The 23,241-nt window shown below is 44.2% G+C and overlaps 2 protein-coding genes across 6 annotated transcripts in view; one reads left to right on the top strand and one right to left on the bottom strand.

Annotated features, from left to right (window-relative positions):
* Positions 1–2,014, top strand: part of POLQ (DNA polymerase theta) — a 50,237-nt gene extending 48,223 nt beyond the window's left edge. Inside the window, 1 exon segment of the mRNA XM_066206905.1 lies at positions 1,520–2,014. Within this exon segment, the coding sequence (XP_066063002.1) occupies positions 1,520–1,633 (114 nt within the window). The 3' untranslated portion in view covers positions 1,634–2,014.
* Positions 2,015–5,467: 3,453 nt separating this feature from the next.
* Positions 5,468–23,241, bottom strand: part of STXBP5L (syntaxin binding protein 5L) — a 184,445-nt gene continuing 166,671 nt past the window's right edge. For all 5 annotated transcript variants that reach the window (XM_066175315.1, XM_066175316.1, XM_066175318.1 and 2 more), the window contains 6 exons: positions 15,806–16,045; positions 14,562–14,922; positions 13,449–13,614; positions 11,543–11,654; positions 10,941–11,161; positions 5,468–9,919 (listed from right to left, as the gene is read on the bottom strand). In XM_066175315.1, the coding sequence (XP_066031412.1) occupies positions 9,878–9,919; positions 10,941–11,161; positions 11,543–11,654; positions 13,449–13,614; positions 14,562–14,922; positions 15,806–16,045 (1,142 nt within the window). In that variant the 3' untranslated portion in view covers positions 5,468–9,877. The remainder of the gene's footprint in view (positions 9,920–10,940; positions 11,162–11,542; positions 11,655–13,448; positions 13,615–14,561; positions 14,923–15,805; positions 16,046–23,241) is intronic.

The following is a 23,241-nucleotide window of genomic DNA, read 5'->3' as shown; positions in this document are numbered from 1 at the left end:
GCAGCCCTAATCAGATCATCTTTGCTGGTGCCATGTGCTGGACTTGTGACCATTCTTAGAGAATCTCCTTCTCTATGGTTCAAGTTTGATCTGCTTTTGATCTGCTGGGCCCCAAACTTGATCAAGGGTGGAGTGGTTTGAATAGAGTGGAAAATTGATTTGTGTGTCATGCAAGCAACATTTTCTGTGTTCCCAAATTTCATTTCCTTGTTTTCTCACAGCAGTGTGCCTTGCTTAGGCCCTGTTCAGTTTTTAATCTCTGATAACCCCATTTTTTTCCTGCCCAGGCAGTTGTTTTTCATCCTATTTTTGAACAGTAGATTATTTCTGTCCTAATTCTCTACCCTGCTTCTTTCTCTGTGCTGTACTCTGTGCTGAATTACATCCAATTTCAAAGCATTTTTCTAGGTTATCAAGATCATTTTGAAATGCAGTATGTAAGGGCATAGGGGTTTGGAAGACAAATCTTCCCCTAGTTCTTCATGCTGTTGTAAAGTCTTGTGCTCTGATCTCCTCAAATCCCCTCCTCCATTCCCCACCAAAAACTATGGAGGAATTTCTATGATGGCTACCTGTAAGGAAATTATGAAAACACATGGAAAGGTCAGACAGCTTGAACAGTTCCTCTGCTGCCAGGGTGGCTTCTAGCTGAGCTGAGGAATCGTTATTGAGGATAATTTCAAAGCCTCTTTTCACTTAACTGTGGAAAGGTTCATGGGATGGGTGTGGATTGAAAGATTCATTCAAATAAGCAATCCAGGACAGGCTGGATTCTGCACAGGTCTTGGGGGAGGAAAGGGAGTACCTTTGTCCAGGGCAGGTTTTTACAGTCAGGAGAAAAAAATCCAGTCTCTTGTAATCCAAACAGCTGCAGAAAGAAATAATTTCTGGTTTTCTAACTGTGCATTGAAATGAGTGTTTTCTTATGAATATTTCTGGGGAGCAGAGAACAGTTACCTCATCTGTTTACTAGAGGGCAGGAGTTGCCTTAACTAAACAGTGAGGGGGAACCTGGGCAGTATTTGTAGCACCCACATGGAATGTGAGCTGCTTTCCCAGAGGTTTAGGATTTGTGTTTCACAGAGTGCTTTTCAAGCTGGCACAACACGGAGGAGCCACCGTTCTTTGCTTCTGGCAAATTTGTTTTGTGTCTTGCTTTCAGTATATTGAAGTTTTCAGAACAGACTCCATGAGACACTTAAGAGTTATGCAGCTGAGTGAAAGATGAGACTCTTCAGGACTCTCAAGTGTTTAACAGAAAGTTAATCTTGGCCCCTTTTTTGAGTAGTCTTAAACACTGGAGAACCAGTCACAGCTCTGTGCTGCATAAAATCTCACTGGCATTATACATTTTCTCCATTCATGAACACTAATCAGGATTTGGCTGCATTCCCATCGGTGGTAAGTCAGTGCAAATAAATGCAGGAGAGGATTCCAGGTGTCTTTTTGCCCCAGCTATTGACAGAAACCCAGAGCATTGAAGTTGTGTGTGTGTCTGATGCCTGATGTTTCCTCCTAGGTTGCTCAGATCGTGAAACACGAGATGGAAAACGCCATCAAACTCTCAGTGAAACTGAATGTTAAAGTGAAAATTGGCCCCAGCTGGGGAGACCTGCAGGACCTGGAGCTGTGACAATGCTGTGTGACTTTCCTATGCACAGGGAAGCAGGAGGCACCATGGACTGGGCAGGACAAGGCTGTGATCACCTGCTGGCGGTGTGATCCTCCCGAGTTCTGTTTCTACTGGCAGGGTACCAAGCTGCCTTCTGAAACATGTGGTGGAAGCTGGTATGAACTTACCAAAGCAAACCCTCCAGAGCTCAGTCAGAGCACTGAACCGTGTTTTCAGAACTGTGAAATTATTAATTGTTAAAAGGATATTTAAATGAATTCTGTTAAAATGTGCTTGATCTTGTACAACCCCCCAAAGCCTAATGAATTTATTATGTATGAAATGAGCTGGATTACGTTATTAAAACAAGGTGCAAACATAACTTGGCAGTGCCTGTGTATAATTGTCTAAGGCAAAAAAATCATTGTGATTGCATTTGATGTAGAATTTTGCAGGCCTCTGCCAGGATTATCTTGTACTGGATTCTGCTGATGACACTCAGGTGCTGAAGTGGCTTTACAGTTGGCTGGATTTCTCAGTGAGCAGCTGTGCAGTGTTCACAATGAGTGGAACCTGTGCTTGGTTGGCCTCTGACTTTTAGGAAAGTATTTTGGTGACTGACTGCTCTAATCCATCCTACTGCTACCTTGCAAACTGGCCTCAAGAGGGATATTGTTTGGAGTCTCAGAATTAATGCAAATTCACCAGCAGAAACATTTTAAAGAATGAAGCTCAATGAATTGGTTAAAATCTTCATGGCAATGCATATTTTTGTGAAGAAGAAAACTATCTCAGTCTGGCCAGCTGACATGGCTGCCTTGCTGGTATTTGAGGTCAGGTGTGTTTGAGAGGAGTTGTGACGCTGTGGTGGTGACCTGTGGCTGTTCATTCATTCTCCTAAGGAAGCCTCACACCTGCCTGTTGGCAGCCCCACTAAAACCTGCTCAGATTTCCCCCACTCTCTGCCTCCGTGTCTTTGGCTCTGACCCTATGATCAGGCAGAAAGTTTTCCTGGGAGTTTGGGCTTGTCAAGCTGAGCTGGGATTAGATCCTTCAAAAGAAGGGGCAAGGAAGGAGCTTGCAGGGAATTAATCTGCAACTATTTGGCATTACTCTCCCCACTGATACCTTCTGGTCTGGCTAAATCTCACATCACATATTTTCATTTCCCTTCCAGACAGTTGTGATGGTTACACAAGTTCAGCTGCTTTTGTTAACTTCACACAATGCCTGACCTTGAATTCTGTCATTTCATCGTCTAGCCCTTGTATCTTACAAGAAAGGGAGGACAAGTTCCTGCCGTCATCTTCCTTATGCCTCTAATTATTGTATCATGTCTTTTTTTCTGCAGTTCCTCCCTAATGTAATCAATCTCCATCTTTCCATTCTTGCCTCCTGTGAGAAGTTTTCAAGCCCCTAATTATCCTTTCATTTCTGAACTTCTGCAGGGTCCCTTTTGAGCAGTGTACTTTTGAAGTTGCCTTTTCAGCCTGATCTGAGAGGATGCACACTTGGCTTTCAGCAGCCTGAGAGGGGGCTGAGATCGTTAACTTCAAATGCGGCGCTTTTGGCAGGGCCATTATCCTGACATCAGAAGTAGCCGGCACCGAGGGCTGGAGAACAGAGGGAGTGTTCAAGGATGTTAATGGGGCCTCCTTACAAAAGGCTGCAGCCCGGACTCGGATCCTACACCTGCCTCTTGTGCAGCGAAACAGACACGTGGTACTGAGCCAGAGCCTCAGATGAGGCTGCCTTCACTGCTCCTCTCAGCACCGTCTTGGCCTTCTTTCCTGTTCTGTGTTCCACCTCACATTGAGATTTTTTTTGTTTTCTTCATGCCTGCTCTATGCCATGGCTTTCTATGACATCTGTCACCTGATGGCTGAGCTCTTTATCCACAACATTGTCTTTTTTTCTTACTTTATTAAAGCTTTTTTTACGGACAGATCCGAGCCTCGGCACCCTGGTGCCTGACCATTTGTGTGCTCTGCTGTGAAGATGCTGGCTTGGACTCATTATCAATTCACATGGCCTAAATGATTTCCTGTCCTGGGTGTCCTGCAGTGACACACCTGTGTCCTATTCCAGGCCTCACTGGGGCTGCTGTCATTTGGGCTGCTTGTTCTTTGGCACATTACAATATTCCCCTCCCACACACTGCCTTCAGAATTTCCAAAGGATGGATCTCACACATATTTCTCAGCAAGCTCTCAGAAGGGGGTGATGCTAATCAGTAAGGGGATTAACATGTACCCAAACTTATTTTGACTAACAAACTCGATGGGTTCATTTTAATTAAGCAGTAATTTGGAGCAAATGAGAAGATAAGAGGTAGCCGCTGTGGCGTTTGAGTCGTGTTACTAGGACTGGCTCTGAGCTGTTTTCTGATTGCTGCTATTTACATTCCTCAATTCTGATTAGACTTTAACTCTTAGCGAGACTGAGCAGTGGAAGCAGAAGAGGGCTAAGTCAGGTAAGCAGAGGCAGAAACTGTCCAGAACTGCAGAAAAGGATTTGTTGTTTTCTGAAGGTGGTAAGAAGGAGCCTGGCTGCTCACGTGACTTACCTGGTTTTGCCTCAGGGCTCCTTTCCCCCCACCCCTGATTGGCTGAGGGCATTTTATTAATTCAGGACCTGATAACGAGAGCGCAGGTTAGTCTCAGTCTCTGTGAAGTCAAGATGGGATGCACCTGGTGGTGTTGCTTGTTTGTGCGTTTCTCTCTTCACAGCCCATTCCAGCCTCCTGTCAGCTGGCACAGCCTAGCACAAGGACAGATGAATGCTGCAGAAGGGGTAAGTTCTGTTTGTTACAGCTGTTGACAGCCTTGTCCCTTGGTGCACACAGAATTCCTACTGCAGCCCAGCCCTGCACGTGCCCTGCACTGCCCTTGCCTGGCTCCTGCACCAGCAGGGATGTGTCTGCCTGCAAAAAGAAATCCAGTAGGGATGCAGTCCTGGCAAACAGCTGTGGTCACTGGGAGTGCCTTGTCTTCACGATGGGAACCTGCAGGACCCAGCTCCTCACGGGGAGAGCCTGTTCCCTGGGGCTGCTGAACAGCCCTGGCCTGGTTGGTTGCCATCTGCTTTCTGCTCAAAATGACTCAAACTTGCATTCAGCTGGCTTCTGGTATGGGGCAGAAGTTGGTAGCAGGAACTCACACCTTTGGTGTTTGCTGCAACCTCTTGGTCCTTTTCCTCACATGCAGACCACAAGCTTGTTTTGCCTTGGTCTTTCCGCTGCAGCTTTCCTTTTCTCCCTGCCTACTGGAAGCCGTGACTGGCAGGTGACAAATAATGGCACTGGTAATCTGATCTGGTTTGGTCCTTTTGGTCCTTTCTCCCATGCTGCTTGCATTTCAGCCAGAGAGTTTTACATAGCTGAGAAGAGGGAGATGGGAGCGCTCAGCACCCTTGGCTGACATTTTGGGCTTCTGGCAGAGCAGTTCAGACGTGCTCTGGGGAAGAGCCCTTATATTGAGCTCACTCCTGCCCTTCCCAGAGCTCTGCGTGTGGATGGCTGCGTTCAGCCTGACGTGGGAGTGACAGGAAGGGGCTCTTGGTTGGCAGGTAGCCCGGGTTCAAGGCTGGTGACATTCCCTGGGGGCTGGTATGGCAGGAGTTCCATGTGAGCTAGCTCCCTGCAATGGAGCGTGGCAACATCAGCTGGGGCATGGCGGAGCTGCTGGGGGGAAGGGAGGTGACCATCCCCACCCCAGCAACAACCACGACTCCCATTTTTGTATTCCTGAATGAGAAGTGTAAACTGCAACCAAAGGCTCTACACAAACCATGCACCTTTGAAATACTATAAAGAATCTAGGAGTAGAAGTTGGGAAAAAAAGAGATTACACCAACTAGTATCAATTCTTTCCTTTATTTTCTTTCCCTCGGTTTTTTTGGTTTTTTTGGTTGTTAACGGGGGCTCGAAACAGCCTCACTTTAAGATGCCTTAGCTTTGTGATACTGATTTAGGATACCTGTGGAAACAGGACATGGTTAGCACAGGAGTGTGTGGTTCACCCCAGATCAGCCTTCGTTCTGAGAGACAGGTAATGACTCGTTAACAAACCACACACATACTCAGCCCACATTTCCTTGACACTGAATCTGAATATTTGTTGCTATTTAAAAAAGTACAACGTTTGATTTGTTGATTTAATCACAAAACAAAACACATGAATGGAAACACTCATTTACGTGACTATTGCTTATACACCTAAGAGGAAGAGTTGACTACGAATGTCCACACGCAGTTCCTTCATGAGAGAGAGTGTGCTCTTACCAGAGCCTTCCAAGGCGAAAAAACATTCAGGACTGAAATATGCTGTGCTTGAATTCACCTTTAGGCTATGGGAAATGATGGATGGGCAGGGCCCAGGCTATTGGAGGGGCATAATTAACCAAAAACTGGGGCTTCATCTGTGCTGCAACACACACACTTTATATATGGAGGCCTGAGGCTGGATGCAGCTCTGAAGTGGTTTCTGTTGGGGGGGAAAAAAAAAAAGGTTTCTATGCCCACCTGCATTGTGCACACACTGTGGTGTGAAAGGGGGAATGACTAATTGATGTAGATAGTTGAACTGCAGAACTGTAAAAAAGCTTAAACCCCCTCCCCCACAGGTAATTATAGAAAACAAAACCTGATTCTCAAAATTTCAATTGTCATGTCTTTTAATTCAAGATTTGCAACTGAAGTTAAAGCTCTAGGAATGGATTTAATTTTTTTATTAATAAATAAGGTAGCTTGTACTTCATTGAAGACTTGCCAACTCTGCAGACTTATAAATAATCTAATTTAATGCATTTTCTCTGTCTATCTACAGCACTAGACATAAGATTACAAACATTTGGTCAAACCCAAAGGTGTGTGTGCTGTTGGAAGTTCTGTGTAACTGGTTTTGGATGTGTTTGTGACAGAGCTCTGGGAGAGAAGAACGTGAGAGAACAAGTATCTAAATGAACAAACAGCATTTTAAACTGAACTAATATTTCCAACCAGTCTGGCCCGGTGTAGCTGAGGATTGCAAGGCTGAAGATACATCTAAGCTTGGGATTTTGCTTGAGGTGGTGCTGTCTGAGTGGGAAAGGTGAAAGCACAGAAAGATTTCAACATCCAGTGACAGCCAATGTCCTTGGTTTTCCTCCAACCAGTCACAGTCCTACAGTCTTTCTCAGAGTCAGATGCTGTGCTCCTTGCTGGGAATGCTGCAGCTTCATGCCTGTCACTGACAGCCTTGGGCAGCGTTCAGGGCAAGCCTTGCAAAAATCCCACACTCCCCCTCATTTCACAATAAATCACCCAGGCAAGAGTTTTTCCTCCCTCATTGAACTTTTTAAGTGATGGGTTTTTTTCCACATACATGGTAAATCTCGATAGAAAGCATTTAACAGTGTGCACTAACAAACTTATACAACATATACATTACATATATATATTATATATATAGAATGTTCTATATACAAACATATACAACTTTTTAGATCTCTACAGACTACAAGAAAATTGATAATTATAGTCACAAGTGGTGAACTTAACAGAAATAGTAATTGGTAACTGCCTGGAAATATGTAAAATATGTAAGAGTGGAAAGCTGTGACCTGATAGGGAGTACTAGAGAAAAATTGTTTAAAAGTCTAGTATTAAAAATTGTGAGTTTGAGGGCTGCTAAATTCTCATTTCTCTGTTGCATAAAAATGCAAATGGAAATCTACTGGCAGGTTTGGTTTTTTTTTTTTTTCACCCTGGTGTTAAACTAGAGACTGTTGGCAGCCAGAGTCAGTTGGGACTTGTGTAAAAGACTTGTTGAGGACACTTTTCTCTCTGGGTGAGCCACGGTGATTGGCAGTTAGAAGTTGCTCTTAAATTTCCTTCAGAGATCCCATGATTCCAATTAGCCTGTGGGGCTGCTTCTGACTGTACCACACACCAGGGCAGAATGGAACAGAAGCTGGCTGCTGGACAGTTTGAATCCTGCCCCAATTGATTTTGTTGCCCAGAGACCAGTGGGTCTGAATTATAGGCCAGAGTACAGGGCCGGTAAACACAGGTTTAACTGAGGATCAAATTGCTGTAATGTTCTCCTTTATTTCTCATTCTCCATGCCTGGTTAGGGCAGTGCTCCCTCACAGGCACACTTGGTTACTTCTGTGACTCAGCTCCTGGAAGGAATTCCACAACCCAGTTGCTATTGGCATCAGAGTGGCAAGTTTGGCATATCCTTACACACATACACACAGAGAAACCCTCTTGGGTCACAGACAATTCCAATTCCTTGGCTCTCAGCAGACACTCAGGCAGTGCTTAGGCTTTGACCTTTGTGCAAATTTCTACAGTTCTCGCAACATAGAGCAGTTTCTCCTGTGCCAGAGGAACTTGTGGAGTCATTCTCACTTGAGCTAGAGCTGTCAGGGCCATGATTTTGATTTTTGCCTACAGCAAAAAGTAAAAATCCCGTAAATCTGAAATTCTGTTCTGCCACAACGCGAATTTAAAACTTTACACCTCAAATCTCTTCCAACCCTTTACCTTGTACAGTGGACCAGACTTTGGATGGTGCAACTTCCTGGACTGTATTTTATTGTAGCTAAAGGAAAGAGATGGAAAAGACATCTTTGAGAGGGATCATCTGACACTCAGATGATACAAACACTGGTGGAAATAAGGTCTAGGTGGGAGTGGGATGGTGCCTGTCTCCATCAGTGTCCATCAGGATTCCTTGGAGGGGACAGAGGATGTTACACTTCTCTAACAGAAAAAATTTAAAGGCTGTTTTTCCTCACTTCCTTTTTTCTAATTTGAAACTATGTCCAGACACATGAAAACAAGCCTTCAGTGCCTTGTTTCCAAGCCAGTCTTGGAAAAATTTCTAACCTAAGAGTTGACCTGTGTGGCAGTGAGTCTTGCAGGATAGGGTGCAGCATTCCAGCAGGATAGGCAATAAATCCAGCTTACTGTTCTCTTCTGTGGCTGCAGGTTGCAGAGTTTTCTGCAGCATTCACTGCAAAAACCAAACAAGCCACTTTGAAGCAGAAGCAAATTACCTGTAGCAGTGTGAGCAGAGTACAAATTGCCACTCACCCATGCTGTCACTTTATATCTGTGTTCCATATATATGTTGACAATAGTTTTCCACGCTCTTCCCTGGCCCATTGTGTAGTGTTCCTAGCTCTGACCTCTCTCTCACAGGTTTTAGGGGGATTTCTGTGCAGGTCCCCTTCCGTAGTTTCAGCTGAGCACTTAAGCTGCTCTGCAGTCTGCTAAGCAGCCTCTGTGAGCAGTGTTTGATGGGACTGTGGTTTCCCATCTTGCCTTTCCTAACTTGAAGAAATGGTTTCCAAAGCTGGTTTTCTATTCCTGCTACTGGGAAATAAGGCAACCAAGTGATACAGATTCCACAGGGATGAAAAGTGCCACGGCCCCCCTTCAAGGACAGCAGATGAATCTAGAGCACATTTTAAAAAGTATAGATTAGGGTGATGTGTCATGTGCTCTGAATTGCAAATAAACCATCTATGCACATCTTAATGACCTTTCCAGATAGTGCCTGTCCAGCTACCTGCAAAATCGTTAAATTTTGGGGATAGGATTTTAAATTTATTTATTTTTCTGGTAGGAGTTAAAGAACACTGCTTTTCAACAAGGCTTTTCAAGGGAAATAAATAGCAGATAAGAAAATGCAGCTCAACTCATTTTTATGTGGAGAACAGTAGCAAACATGCTTGAAATGTACTGGCCTTTTATAATGTCACTTTTAAAAAATAAAGATTTTTGTCATTTAAGGTGTTTTTTCTTTTTTTTTCCTCAGAATAGAAATAAATCCCATTTTTTTCGGTCACAACATGCTTCCTTTTTCTCTTTTTTTTTTTTTTTTTTTTTTTTAAGTTGGCAATTAGTCATGCAAAGTTTTATAAGTGCATTAACATTCGAGTTTGTACAGAATATTTTTAACCAGACGCACTCCCCACAGTTCATACCTACAGCTTCTGAAAAACTACATGCCACAGTGATGGTTGAGTTCCTTTTGGGAAAAAATTGGCCACCCCATGAGTCAGCTGTTGGAAAGACCCTCACGATTCCAGCTTCTGTCCCACGGTCTGTAAAATTTCTCCTTGACGTCCACTGTGATGAATCCAATAATAGTAACAGGAAAACATCTTCTAGGAGAAAAAACTGTCTCTGGCCAGTGACTGGTAAATTTGGGAATAAAGGTTGCTTCCCTGAACAGTGTTCTTAATAAAGCCACAAGCAGCTTCTTTGAAAGTCTAAAACTGGTACCACTTTTTGTCCTTGTATTTGAGCATCACCTACAGAGATGGGGAAAAAAACCAAACAAATGGCAATCAAACACTGCCCTGCATTTGAGAGACCACACATGACCTAGGTTTAGTAAGTGTCAAACTTCAGAATTAATAAATGCAGAACAATCCAATACTTCACTAACAATGCCAGCAGGTCTTGAGTCCACTGAGATCTCTATTTAATTTCATAGTCATCACATTAAAAAAGCATTACCTGCTGTTGCTGGTTTTAGAAGATTTTTCCTGAGGAGCTTTAGCTACTTTTCTTCTTCAAAAATTAAAGGAACTTGCTTTCTATAGGAATGAAAAGACACTTATCTATGAAGCATAGTAGATATGCCCTGACTATATAAACGTCTTGCATTTCAGGCCACGTTCTTTCTGCCTCACACTTACAAAAGCCAATAAAAATGTAAAGGTCCTGTCCGGAGCTGTGATGCACATTAAATGAAAAACGTGCATTTTGGGAAGTATGCTTTGATGTTGTTTTATCTTCAAGAAAAATCACTTTAGTTTTCCCAGTCTTAACAGCGTGGGATGGAAAAGCTTTCCATTTCCAGCTCCAAGGACAGAAGCTATTCCTATTCCTGGCAAGGCCTATTCTACATAACAGTACCACAGGGCTGTACTAGTAATGTTCTCCTCTTCCCAATAAGATCTGTAAAGGTTCCTTTACACTCATCCACCTACCTGTTTTCTGCCCTACTGCTTGGATGTGCTGCATTAAGTGGCTTAAAAAAACAAATCATAACGAATTAGTGAGAAAGACAAGATGAGAAGTGCCATGCTCTAAATTCAGAGGCTAACAATGGATGCTCATTTCTGGAAATGTGCAATGGCAGTTTATTTTTGGCATTCTGATAGTTTGGGAGCAGGAACAATGCCGTGCCAGTTGACATGAACACACGTCCAACACCACGACTGGGTGAAGGGAGGGAAGGGCACTTGGCTTTCCCAAAGGGAAGCAAGGGCTGGGTGGCAGGGTTGGCAGTTCCCAGTTCCAGGGTGTGGGTGCCAGGGCTCCTACCTCGTGTGCATGTTTGGAAAATGCCTCTGCGCTGGCCATCATGCTGGCAGTCCTTTCATCCAGCTCGCCCAGCTTCTGCCCTCTCTCATCCAGGGCAATGCGCGCACGAGTCAGGTCCCCAATGACCCCACCTGCGGCTCCTCTCACGCCCTCAATCCCGCCGGATCCAGGGATGTGCTGGGCAAGGCTGCGGGAGGCTTTTCCTGCCGTGGCCTCGCCAACTGCAAAGGAGAAATGGGCAGGCAGAGAGACAGGGATGAGCTCCTGGCCTGGTTCTGTCAGTGCTCCTGAATCTTGAGCTGCAGCCCTGCAGCAGCGACATCATTCGAGGGGCTTGTGGCACGTGTGGAAAGGCTTTGCTCTGTCACCGTCATGTCGGCAGTGCAGTCATACGCCCCCCACTCAGCTGATCAAGACAAGTTGCCAAGGAGAAGGAGTTATGGAATGGCAGACAAGGACCCTCCCCTTCCTCCACTAGGTCAACTTTCTCTTTTCATCAATCGTCTAAATCTTGTGTACTGCTCCATTCCTTGATAACAAGGGCAGAGGATCTCAAGAATGAATTTCTGCCAAAAAAACCCCCCAAACAATAAATTACTCACAAAGCTCCTCTCTGTCAAAAGCTTGTCCACTTCCTCCAAAAAGTCCTTTGAGAAAGCCTCTGTTTTGGGCTTCTGGTGTTTCCACAGGAGTAAACAAATCCCCAAGCATGTCCTAGTAAAGCCAGAAAAACATCCAAGTAAAAGGTTAGTGAGGTGAAAGTGGCTCTAGGTGTTTTCTTGATTTTCATTAACAAGCCACATGCACTGGATCTAATCAACTAGTTTTAAAATAGTCTGTTGTGCAAACCATATGGTGTAGGCAATATTTGTGTATTCTGGCAAATGCTGGAGCTAACTGGACTCACTCATGCTTTCAAAGGGACTTGGTTTGTCACTGCCCAGTCCCATGTTTGTTACCAGAGAAAAAAAATTGCAGTTAGTACCGAATGAAAACACCAGTGATAAGGTCACATTTTGCTTAGGAACAGCAGAGGTGACACTATAATTGAATAAACAATTTGTTGAGTATTATGTATTTTGCTTTAGTGATTGCCCAGCCAGGCTGGGCAGTCACTCTACCTTCTTTTTATGGCACACCTGTGTTCACTGCTTGCCAGCAATTCAGAGTTTGGTGGTTTGCTGTTTAGTTGATTTTTTTTTTTCTTTTAAAACAAAATTCATTACTTTTCTACAACCTTCTCCCACCCCATTAGTGTGCCATCAGCAATGCTAAACAAGCACATCTGCTGAAGGCACTGCTCTGCAGTCACTCCAAACAAATGTCAGGCGCAGATTTATTTGCAGCAGTACCAGGAAAAGCCGACTCTCTGGAAAAAAACTGATGGGAAAAGTGTGCAGCCCCATTAGTGTTTGAAAGCAGGGGGCTGTGTGCACTGGGAACAGCTTCTGTCCTGTTGCTGAGCTCAGTGTTTGCTCAGCCAAGCCTCAGCAGGCAGATCCAGCTGCTGTGCTGCACACAGCGCTCGCTCCTGGGGGCTGAGTGCGAGGACAGGGCTATGACTCACAGCCACTGCTCCTCTGCACTGTCACCTGCTCGGGGGAGAAAAATTGCTGCAGCCCTTGGAGCCCAAGTGGAGCTCTCATGCAGCCCAGCTTTGTTTTCCCGGGTAGCAGGTGATACTGGGTCATCTGTTTTCTGTACACACATAATGACCATGCAAACCTTTTTTTTTGCATAAAAGCCAAGATAAAACCAGCCATAGTCCAGCAGTACAGAGAAACAAGGGCTTTGCTTGGTAGCTGCATGATGCTGTTAAGGCTGGTAAAAAAAAAAAAAAAAAATCTAGCTTGTAACAGCCTCTTGCTGTAGATCCATAGTCTAAGATGCATCGGTCAAACCTTTAGATTATTTTAAAATTGGCTCCTTGCAAAATAATCTCCTCTCTGGTGCACAAAAGCTGGTGTGCAATGCTCGCTCCTCAAAGTGCCTTTTCAGACTTGAGACAGACAGTGCTGTGATGTGAGTTGAGCAGCTCAGCACAAGTTATTCCCTAGGGCATAATGAGTGCTGGCAGGACCATTTCTTTTATACTTCCATTCTGGTTCACTGCTAATTACATAACCCAGAACTTATTCCCCCTCTTTTTTTTTTTTTTTTTTTCCCTTTTATTACTCATGTTTCTCCCTGTAACCTCTCACAATTCCTTCTCTTCAGTAAATGACATTTTCATTTGCATTTTCATTGTAAAATAACCAAACCAAACCAGCCCATCTCTAACACTGTTTTTTTTGCACAGGTGCAGGTGACAGTGCATGAAAAAGCCCAAAGAACAACAGAGCTGCTGACCCCTCTCTGTTGCTATGGCACCATTCAGTCAGGGCAAGTGGAGAGGAACAGACGTGTCCCGCCCCTGCAGCACTGCCCTTATCAGCGCCAATCTAGCCCTGATGAGTGAGGCCACCATCCCTGCCACACAGAGGCACCAGAGTGAGGTGTGAGCCCTACCTGCAGATTGTCACACATCTCCTGGCTGTATGTCAGGCGCTGGATCTCTGTGGGAGAGCTCAGGTACAAAGCCTGCCCTTCATTAGTGAAACAAAAGGTCCTTGCTATCCTCATGTCTGTGACAGGCAAATAGTTGATGTCCAGCAGCGGGCGAAGGCTGGGCAAGCTGAGGAGAAGCAGATTCTCAGGTTAGTCACCAGCTACCACACATGGCACGCCTGCTCTGTGCCTGCATTTTAAACCAACACTTCACTTTATGCTCTTCATAACTGCAACAGTTAAAGTACAGCTCTAAGCTGAAAAATTCTGCTGTAACAATGCTGTGTTCCCATTGTATTTTGTTTGCTTGCATGGAGAAGTTTCAGCTGCCTTGCCTCCATGGCCCTGAGGCTTCTGCTACTGTTTGGATAAGGGATGTGCATGTGGCACAGGATAGCTTGTGCCACATGGCTGGGTCATTTGCAGGGCAAGGCCTGCAGGGACATCTGTAGGAAAAGGCCTGGCAGGGTCCTGCTTCCACACTGTGGACAAAGGCCTTTGCTGTCCTCCAGCTTCCCGTGGTTTGCTGTTTTGGACAGTACTTTCCCAAATTTAAATGGCCTGGCCAGGGAAAGAGGGTGCAGCAAGGTAAAGGTACAACTACAGGGCTACTGCACAGTCAGCTCCCTGGGGGAGGGGACAAGGAAGGGAAACCAAGCGCTCTGAACAGAAAATCTTCAGAAGTGCCAAGATTGGGGCTTGGTACTTCACAAAGGTTAAACAGAACCCTTTCTGTGGCTGAGTTCTATACTTCTCTATACCTGACCCATCATAGCTGAGCAAAATTATCAGGGCTTTCTTTTATCACAGTTAAAAATCACCAGCCATCAACTGTCAGAGGTAGGGGATTACTAGAAAAAACCAGGAGCTTGCTTTTCTGTGCACCTGCCTGCCTTAACTCCCCACGTGGAGACAGCCCAAGGATCGGGTGGCTGTGTCAAGGCAGGGAAGTAACTGCACCCACCAGGGAGTTAATGCAGAGCATCAGGCACTCTGGAGCAAACACAAGTGGAATATGACAGCACTGTGCCACCTCTTTGCTTAGTTTTGCCACAAGATTAGTTAGATAAGTACCTCAGTGTCATGATGTGCCCATTAGCACAAAAGCACGCCAGACAGACGCTGTTACAGAGGGTGACCACATCTGCTCGCAATAAAAAGGACGTTTCGGTGATGTTGTGGACATAAAGACATGTTTGGGAAGGCAATGAGAAGACTTTGGCTTGTTTTTCTGAACAAATGACTGCAAATTGATGATCACCCATATCCTGGGAGGAGGAAGGGGAATGCATGACAAGTTTCCTTTTCCTTGTTTTGTCACCGTCATCAGCGCTGTGTGGGTCCCTCCAGACTTCATAGGGCCGGTGTGTCAATGTCCCCATGCAGTCCAAGCAGGCGAAGGTCAGCACGGCTCCCTTCAGTGTCAGGACGGTGCCTGCAGAACAGAATTTCCCCTCACTGGCACTGGCACCACAGCCAGACTGGTTGTCAGCACAGCACAGCTGACAGTCAGCTTTTGTAAACACAGCACACACATTGATCCAGCCAAGGTGACAAGGCGTGCTTGCTCTGTTCTTTCTGACCACATGAGAAAGTGAACAAACTGGAAAGGTCTCAGGCAGCTGATATCTACAATGATGGATATAACACATGCTGTTGAAGGTGGCCTGTTGTTTCTCTCTACATTATGCTGGTAGAATATTTATTCCCCAGCAGTAAAATTGCTCTATGTCTGGTGACCTTCCAGCATTGTTTTTCTAAACAAACTGGGGTAGGAAACCTCTGCTTCTGTGTATTCTCCCTTTTTTGTCCATTTTTTAAGCACATGCTGTCTCTCCTCAGACCTGACCTCTCAGCCCTCTGTTCTCTCTGCTACACCATCTGTCACTCACTCAGCCAAGGATCTCTCCTGGTACAGAAACCTGCCAACATTTTTGTTTCCTTTCCTGAGCTCCCTTCTGCTTCTCTGCAGCTTTCTGATACTAAGAGAGCCAAACTGTTTGCAGAATCCCAGACAGAATTGTAAACAGGACTGTAACTTCACAATATGAAGGAAGTCTCCCAATTTCCCTGTCCTCATAAGAAATACGGAACTTTGCCTGTTGCACAAGGCAACGTTTGGAACTAACACAACCAAAGTGTCTCAGTCCATAAAATTGTTGGTCCCTCATGAGCATCTTTACCTGTGTGCCCTCCACTCAGTGAGTGACCACTTGATTTTTTGAGACATTTCTGCCCAAAAGCCCGTACAAAATCATGCAGTTATTGCCCCATTGTACCAAGACAGATAAAAAGCAGGAAAAGAGCTGCACTCTCACCACTTGGTGACACCACGACAGGCTCTGACTGCCGTAAGTCGTCACTAGCAGGCAGATTTAGGGACAGGATTATGACCATTCCGAGTCCTGTTCCAACCCAGAGACAGGAGGAAACAGCGGAGTCGTTCTTTCGGGCAAAGGACTCCATGAAGTACAAAGCTGTGATCGCCTCCTTTGAGTCCCTGTCGATACTGGACACGCTGGAGCTTCGGGAACGGCTGAAGGAGTTTTCCCTATTTTCTGCACAAACAAATACAAGCAAACAGGCATAAATTACTGCTCCAGGAACAGGCACAAGCCTGCAGTAAATACAAACTTCCTGCTGAGTACAGAAAATAAAGTTTTCTTAACCTGAGCAAACATTCTGACCCTAGCATGATACCAGCTTGCTGCCAGTGTATAAATAAGTGCGGAAAATGCTGTCAGACATCATCAGTTAGATCTGCATTAGAAATAGCTGCCTATTATGGAGATTAGCATGGACTAATTAGAATTTACAACAGCCTTAGCTCAAAGGACTTGTTCTAAATAGCACAAAATAATTTTAGGCCCATATGTTACCAATGCATTTAGAATTAATCCATGTATCTCGTTGCTGCAGGACATGAAGGGAGATGTCATTACCAGCTTCAGAGCACATGTCCCCTACTCTGCTCTTGTTGCCATCACTGGGACACTCCAGCACTGCATTCACAGCCATCATTTACTGTGAAGGTATTAATAACTGCTCCCTGGGGATAAGACACCCATTGCTGAACTGAACTCAGTCTCCAAAATGTTTCAGGGTACAAATCCACTCTGGCTTCCCAAGGGGTGAAGTGAGAAACCCGCTCTGTGCCCTTGGCAACAACTGCAAAGGGAGCTGGCAGTGCCGAAGCTTTAGCAGGCAGCATTGATAGCCAGCTGGAGACAGAGCTGTGCTCCCCCCACTGCAAGTGCCCAGGTACAGAGACTCTCTCTGAGCTTTTCAGAGAGAGGTAACAATGAACAGGCTAAGGAGCTCTGCTTTGCTTTGCCTAGTGCCAGGCAGGAAGCACGAAGCTGTGTGAGGGAGCTCCTGGCACTGGCAGGAACATCAGAGGCTATAATGCACAGAGGGCTAAAAAGTTCCTGAAGAGTCAAGGAGCCAGAGGGAAGATGGGAGTAGGGCTGGCTGCTGCACAGCACTGGCGAAACAACTTATGCCAGTGCTGCTCTTTACCAACCTGTAGTTAAAAATGGGATCAGATAATTGGAAACCCCACATGCTCTTTTGCAACAACAATAACTGGAGGTAGAGAAATAGTTGAAGGTACTGGATCTGTGATAAAGGTCTTGCTCCTGAACCTATCATTACGGAGCTGATCTGTATCTGGTACAAAATTGCCCTTTTTATAGCTCAGAAGAGAGTCACCTCTTCAGAGCCAAGAGAAGTATCTAAAAAGAGGAATAGTAATGGTTGAAGAATAAAATTAGAAAATTACTTTCTCACATACTCCAGCTTAAAACTGAGCTAATCCTCACACTGTATACATGGTTCCTGTGCTCCACAAGAGCAGCAGCTTTGCCAGTGAATCTCTTCCTCAGACAACAAACTGCAGCATTGCATTCCCCTGCCCAGATGCCTCAGTTCGAAGTTATCCCTACACTGCAGCTCCCTGGGGAAGAATGGAGAGAACCAGGGCGAAGCACTGCTGGAACCACACCAAGTATTTCTGCACGTGCTTCTGCCTTAAGTGTTGGCACACAGGGTTGGGGCAGATTCTCCTGCTACTCTTTCACACTTGGGCCACCTTCTGTCCTTTGGGGGCATCTGTAACTTGTCAAAGAGGACTTTCACAGGACAGCTGGTCCTGGCACTTCAGTTCCACTCTCATGGAAGAGAAGCTTATGTTTACCTGAACTTCCAAGTGCTGCCCTTGCCCCATTTCCACTTTCACATAGGCACTGCTGTAGCTCTCTAGTTCTGTCTCAGCACCATGTAGCTGCATAAATTGGGATTGTTGGCACATCTACGGACACAGCTGCTAATACCTTGAGAATTAGTGTCTCCCACAACCCCAAGCACTTTTTACTCCTCCTGCAGGAAATGAGTTGGCCCAACTCCTTCCTGAGCACTGACAGCTGCCAGGTAAAGAAAGGAAGACATGAAGGCAGAAATCATCAGGACTCCATATATGTATATATTTTTTTCTTTTTTTCTCCCAAAGGGTACCTGATCCTTAATAAAAATGCTATTATGTAATTAATCTTCTCTTTAACAGGTGTATTAATATCACAGTAATATAAAATTCAAACATGGTGGTGCTCAAGCTAAGAAAGATGTTGAAAGGACAAATGCAGTTAGTGTAGGCGACATACACAGAACTTAAAATATATGATGTGCCATTTGCATGTGTCATCAAGCTTTCTCCCTCCCTAAATTAACAAGAAATGTTCCTCACTCCTGTGCAGTACAGTTAACTAATACATCTCTGCAAAACTGACACTAACAGATATAATCTTTAGGACACTTTTGGGAACATACTGTGCCATCTTCTATGAAATACACTACTCAAACTGAAATTCCAAAGATCAGCAAGACATATGCCAAAATTCGATGTCATTAAACATATCCGAAGAGCAAAGTCTGCAACTGCTATGTGACTTTATTGGCTGGCTCTAAAGCAAGGTAGAAATTTCTCCTCTTCCTAGATTTCAGGATAAAATTTAGTTGAGTCTTGTTCCCTGGGACTCTTTTCTCAAAGAGATTCTACCCCGAATTCTTCATCTAGAAAGCATGGCACTGTATCCTGGAGAAACACAAAAGCACTTGCCTTGGGAATTTTAAAAAAACCACCAAATCCTTTGCTAGTATGATTTCTGTCTTAAAATGACATCCCATCTTCTCAAAGTTGACTTGGCAGTCTGTAACAATCCTTAACCCAGCCACCATATTCCAGGTTTTCTGTTCTATTCTCCTTTTCTCAGTCTGCATGATGAGTGTAGCAAGAATGTCTCTACATCTTTCTGCAGGAGTCTGAACTAGGATCATTTCCTTGTAACATAGGCCAGAGTTGATTTGGACTTGGTGCTTCAGCCAGGGGACAAGACATTCACCTGTGAAAAGCTCTTCAGAAGTTTCCGTCTTCTCCTCTGGAGAACATCCTGCTAAATGGCACTGTCTCATAAATGTGCTCCTGTCTCTAGATTGCTTCCTGCTTTGAAGAAGCCCAGTATTCCCTTTTCTCTGAGAGGCACATATCCAACTCCCAGGATCCATTAGGTCCCACACAGCCCCTCAGATCACCACATCTTTTCTTCTCTTCCTCTTGCGCACCCAGATTTTTTGGCTTTTCTTTTCTCCTAGATAGGTCTCCAGGCTGTTTCTGCAGCTGGCAGCAGAGAGCACCATCAGAGGGATGCAGTGGCCCCTGAGAGCTAAGCAGTGACTGTAATTTGGGAGATGCTGCTGTTGGAATGATAAACGGCTCTAAAGCATTACTACCTGCAGTCAGTGCACTTCAAAAAGCTGTATTCCATGGGTCAAGGCCACACAGAATAAACACCACTGCTGTCTTAAGAGTAGCTCTGCTTATTTCAAAATGTTTTCATTCAGGCCCCTCCTATGCATGGTTTGGGTTAATGAGCTGCCGATGGAAACTCAGGAACCAACTTCCTTTGTGACACTGGACTGGTTGTTAAATTCAGGTGATGAGCCAGCAGGGTACAAACAGAAGCTTTACAACTTAAAAGCAACCAAAACCCCTCTAAGCTGCTTCCCACCTCATGAAAAAACACACAGGACACTTCAATGCAAATGCAGGTAAAAAAGGAAGCCACTGCTTTTGAGTCTTCCCCTGTGTTCATCCGTGTGTGAACAGTGCAGTGCTGCTTGTCGTGTGAGGATGCTCTGATTCCATGGAAGTGCTGGAGCACTGGGAATGCAACCCACTGCCATGAAGGCACATGCACTGCAAAAGGACAGGAAAGACTGAACCCAACATCATCATGACATTTATGCAAAAGCAGCCCTGAGCAGTTGTCCCAGCCCCTTCCTTGCCTCACAGAGGGCCCTGCTGCAGTGCACTGGTGTCTGGGGGAAGATTTAATTTGGGGTTTGGGGGTTTTCTGAGAATTCAAAAGATTGTTTGAGTAAATGTTTTATTCTATGTTTTTCAACTGCCACCTGTACAGAACGAAGAGCTGCAGAGGTATTTTCTTCTTTTAACTTCCTTTTGCTCAGCAGCAATAAAATCAGAATTTCCTCACTTTCCCATGGAATTAAAAAACCCCACATGTATGCCGTGCTCGGGGGAATGTTCTGACTTGTCTATTCTCAACTGCACTCAAGCTTTGTAAGGGGAACACATCCTCACAAATCATATCTTCCAGGAAATTGCTACTGGGATTTTTATAAAACAGTGGAATTAGGACTAAATAAAGTGATTTTCTTTATGAAGTTATGAATCAGGAAAACAGAAGTACCACTTGTTAAGAGGAATGAAAAAACCCAAACCTACCAGTGACAAAGATCAACATTTTCATAGCAAATATTTACACTCATTACTGAAGAGTTTTGCAATTGATTGTCAGTGCCTTGGATGCTATTTATAGTTTCTTTGCTGGTGTTACAGTAATGAGTAATTGATCTGTTTATGAAATATATACAGAAGTTGACCTTTTTGACATGGAAATCAATATATTCTAGGGAAAAAAAAAGTGGAATGGTTTATATTCTTCTCACTTGGAGAACTCTAAAAGTTTTAATCCCAAACACCCAAACTAACAGAGGCCAATGGAACTATTTAAAACATTTGCCAGAGTAAGACCATCATCTTACATTTTAAGAGAAATCTGTCACTTTCAAAATTATGTAGTCAGAAAAGCATTCAAAGCTCTGAATGTCAAGGGAAATTTTCAGTAAAGGAATTACACTTACAGCATGAATTTGCGCGCAGTAACATCACAGACATAGAGAGACCAAACATGATGGCAATGCTTCAGCAACACAGAGGAGAAAGGGGCAGGAAGTAAGACACATTTAGGAACACTGCACGTTTGCTTGGCTATAAACCCAACATTTTAACAGCAGCACTCTAAAGCTGCATTCCACATGACACAATTCACTAGAAAGCAGCAGGAGTTTTCCTAAGCACAAATAATGTGCTAATAACCTGGAATTTTACTGTGAATGATTTCCAACCAGATCAGCTTAAATTTAAGTTGCCCTAAAACGATGCTGTGGATATGCAGCTTGCAGAGCATTCCAGCCACGGTGGCTGTGTCTGTGCTGTCATGGAGCTCACAGCTGTGGGATGCTTGACCCTCCCCGGAGCAAGTTCTGAAATGTATTGCCCTGAAGTTGCTACAATTAAGGCAGCATAACCTGAAAGGTTTCATGGATACAACACTGATGGAATAGATGGCAAATAAAGGCTTGAAAGAGAAAATATATTCAAGAAAGTAGACCTGGATCTTTGGTATTTCCAGAATATAGTAAAGTTGAGGCTTATGTTTTAGTTCAGCAAGTTTTAAAAACAGAAGGGAACTGTCAGGGCAGAATTATTCTTCATGTTGAAAAAGCAGAAGTAATTTCTATAAAAATGCAGAAGATCTTTGCAGTAAGAATCTATCAAACTTCCATATTTAATTGTATGAATCACTTCCCTTGACTTACACAAGCAAACTGTCTTTACGTTAACATCACGAACAGCTCAATTTGGACTTAAGTTTATGAGCTTGGACATATGTTTTTTACTCAAAGATATCACAATTCTCTAGAACTGAAACCCCAACCTGAACTATCCATTCTGCTGAAGCATTTTTCATAACACTGCCAGTTCAGGAAAGAATAATTTGTATAACTTTTATACGTGGAAGTATTCAAGGATAAAGTGGAGACAAAAGGCATCATGGAAGATGATGAAGCCATGGCACGGCAACATCTCTGCCTCCACACCTTTCTCACCTGGGCCACCCATGGTTCTTGGGGCCTCAGCTTCATCCTCAGGCTGTCACTGGGGTGAAAGTTCAGAGACCCACAAAACCTGAACCTCCAGGGGCACTGGGAGTGGAAGAGGCAGGGCAAGGGAAGTGACCATGGATATAGCAAAACACTTGGGGTTGATCTGAATTGATGGCTAGCAAGGAAAAAAAAGCTAAATTTGAGTGTGCAGGGCATAACTCACCCTCAAATTTAACATGCCTAGAGTAGGGTGTGAACTTAGCTTCACCTGGAATCAAATCATTATTTAAATTAAAACTGACTAAACTGACTAGATATTCAGTGACTGCAAGAACAACAATATTTTAATTGAGTTGGTTGTTTTAAAAACAAGGAAAATTTGCAGATTCTCATAAGAAATCAAGTCAATCCTGGTAGAATCTAACAGAAAACATACTCCAAGGAAAGTAAGAAACACACTTTCTAGATCTAGAATAAGTCTTCTCTGCAACATTTTTATCTGCCCCTCTGCACAGACAAGAAATATGTTGACAAACAGAACAGTTAGTGGGGACTGTGGTTTATCACAGTGTCTCTAAGTTTTTTCCTGTTACACAGGTCTTACCAATTAAACTGATGGCAAAGTAACTTCAAATGCTATCAAAATGGAAATGATTTGCAGGAAGAGTCACCATCAGCCCCTCCCTGAGAAATCAATCAATCAATCAATCAATGTAAAGGTTTTCCATGTGCTATGAAAATCCAGCTCTGAAAAGCCACGGGGGCCTTGTGAAGCAGGATCCCAGGACTGCTGTGCCATGCCCAGGGGATCACGTAAGTGCCAGTCTGGCTTGGCTGCTTGGGCAAGGAAGTTTACCAGAAATGATCCACTCTGCAAGACGGAGAGTATTGGCAAAGGGAATGTGCTGGAGAACATGAGCTGTTCTGAAAACCTGCCAGAGAAGCAATAACCTCCTCAGAGAATTAATTTCTGCAGTTAACTACCCTTGTGATCAAAATGAATCCCCAACTGTCTTCCTTAAGTCAGGCTTCTGCCTCAGTAATTTATGTCCTGTCCTTTTCTCAAGAGACACGGACAGCTGACTATTCCCTTCCTCTCTGCAGTACCCTGCCATGCATTTGAATACTTTTGTGCTTTTTTCCCAATATTTTTCTAGATCAAGTAACCAGGTTCTTTTTCTGTTTCCTTGAAGGCCTAGGAAGCACTGCCTTAAAAACTACACCAACCAACCCCTTGGCCATCAGTACCTACCTCACAGCCACACGTGGGCTTCAGACCCAAGAGACTCAAGAAAAAGAGGAGCCAGTGATAAAAACAGAAACCTCCCTCTTCTACCCCCACCTTGCCACACGGGAATGAAACCTCATGGCCACATTTACTCATCCAGTGGAAGAAATTCCAACGTGTTATGGATACAGCACTGCCGGAGATGGCTTCACAGCACAGCCATAACTGACAGGAGAAGAATGATATAGATTTTATATAAACTACACAGCAAACATTGCAATG

The sequence above is a fragment of the Chamaea fasciata genome, unplaced genomic scaffold (assembly GCF_029207755.1).
Source record: "Chamaea fasciata isolate MVZ Bird 193981 ecotype frontalis unplaced genomic scaffold, bChaFas1.0.hap1 SCAF_2, whole genome shotgun sequence".
Classification (NCBI taxonomy): Eukaryota; Metazoa; Chordata; class Aves; order Passeriformes; family Sylviidae; genus Chamaea; species Chamaea fasciata.
Note: the sequence above shows the minus strand (reverse complement) of the source record. Positions and strands in the feature narration are given on the sequence as shown.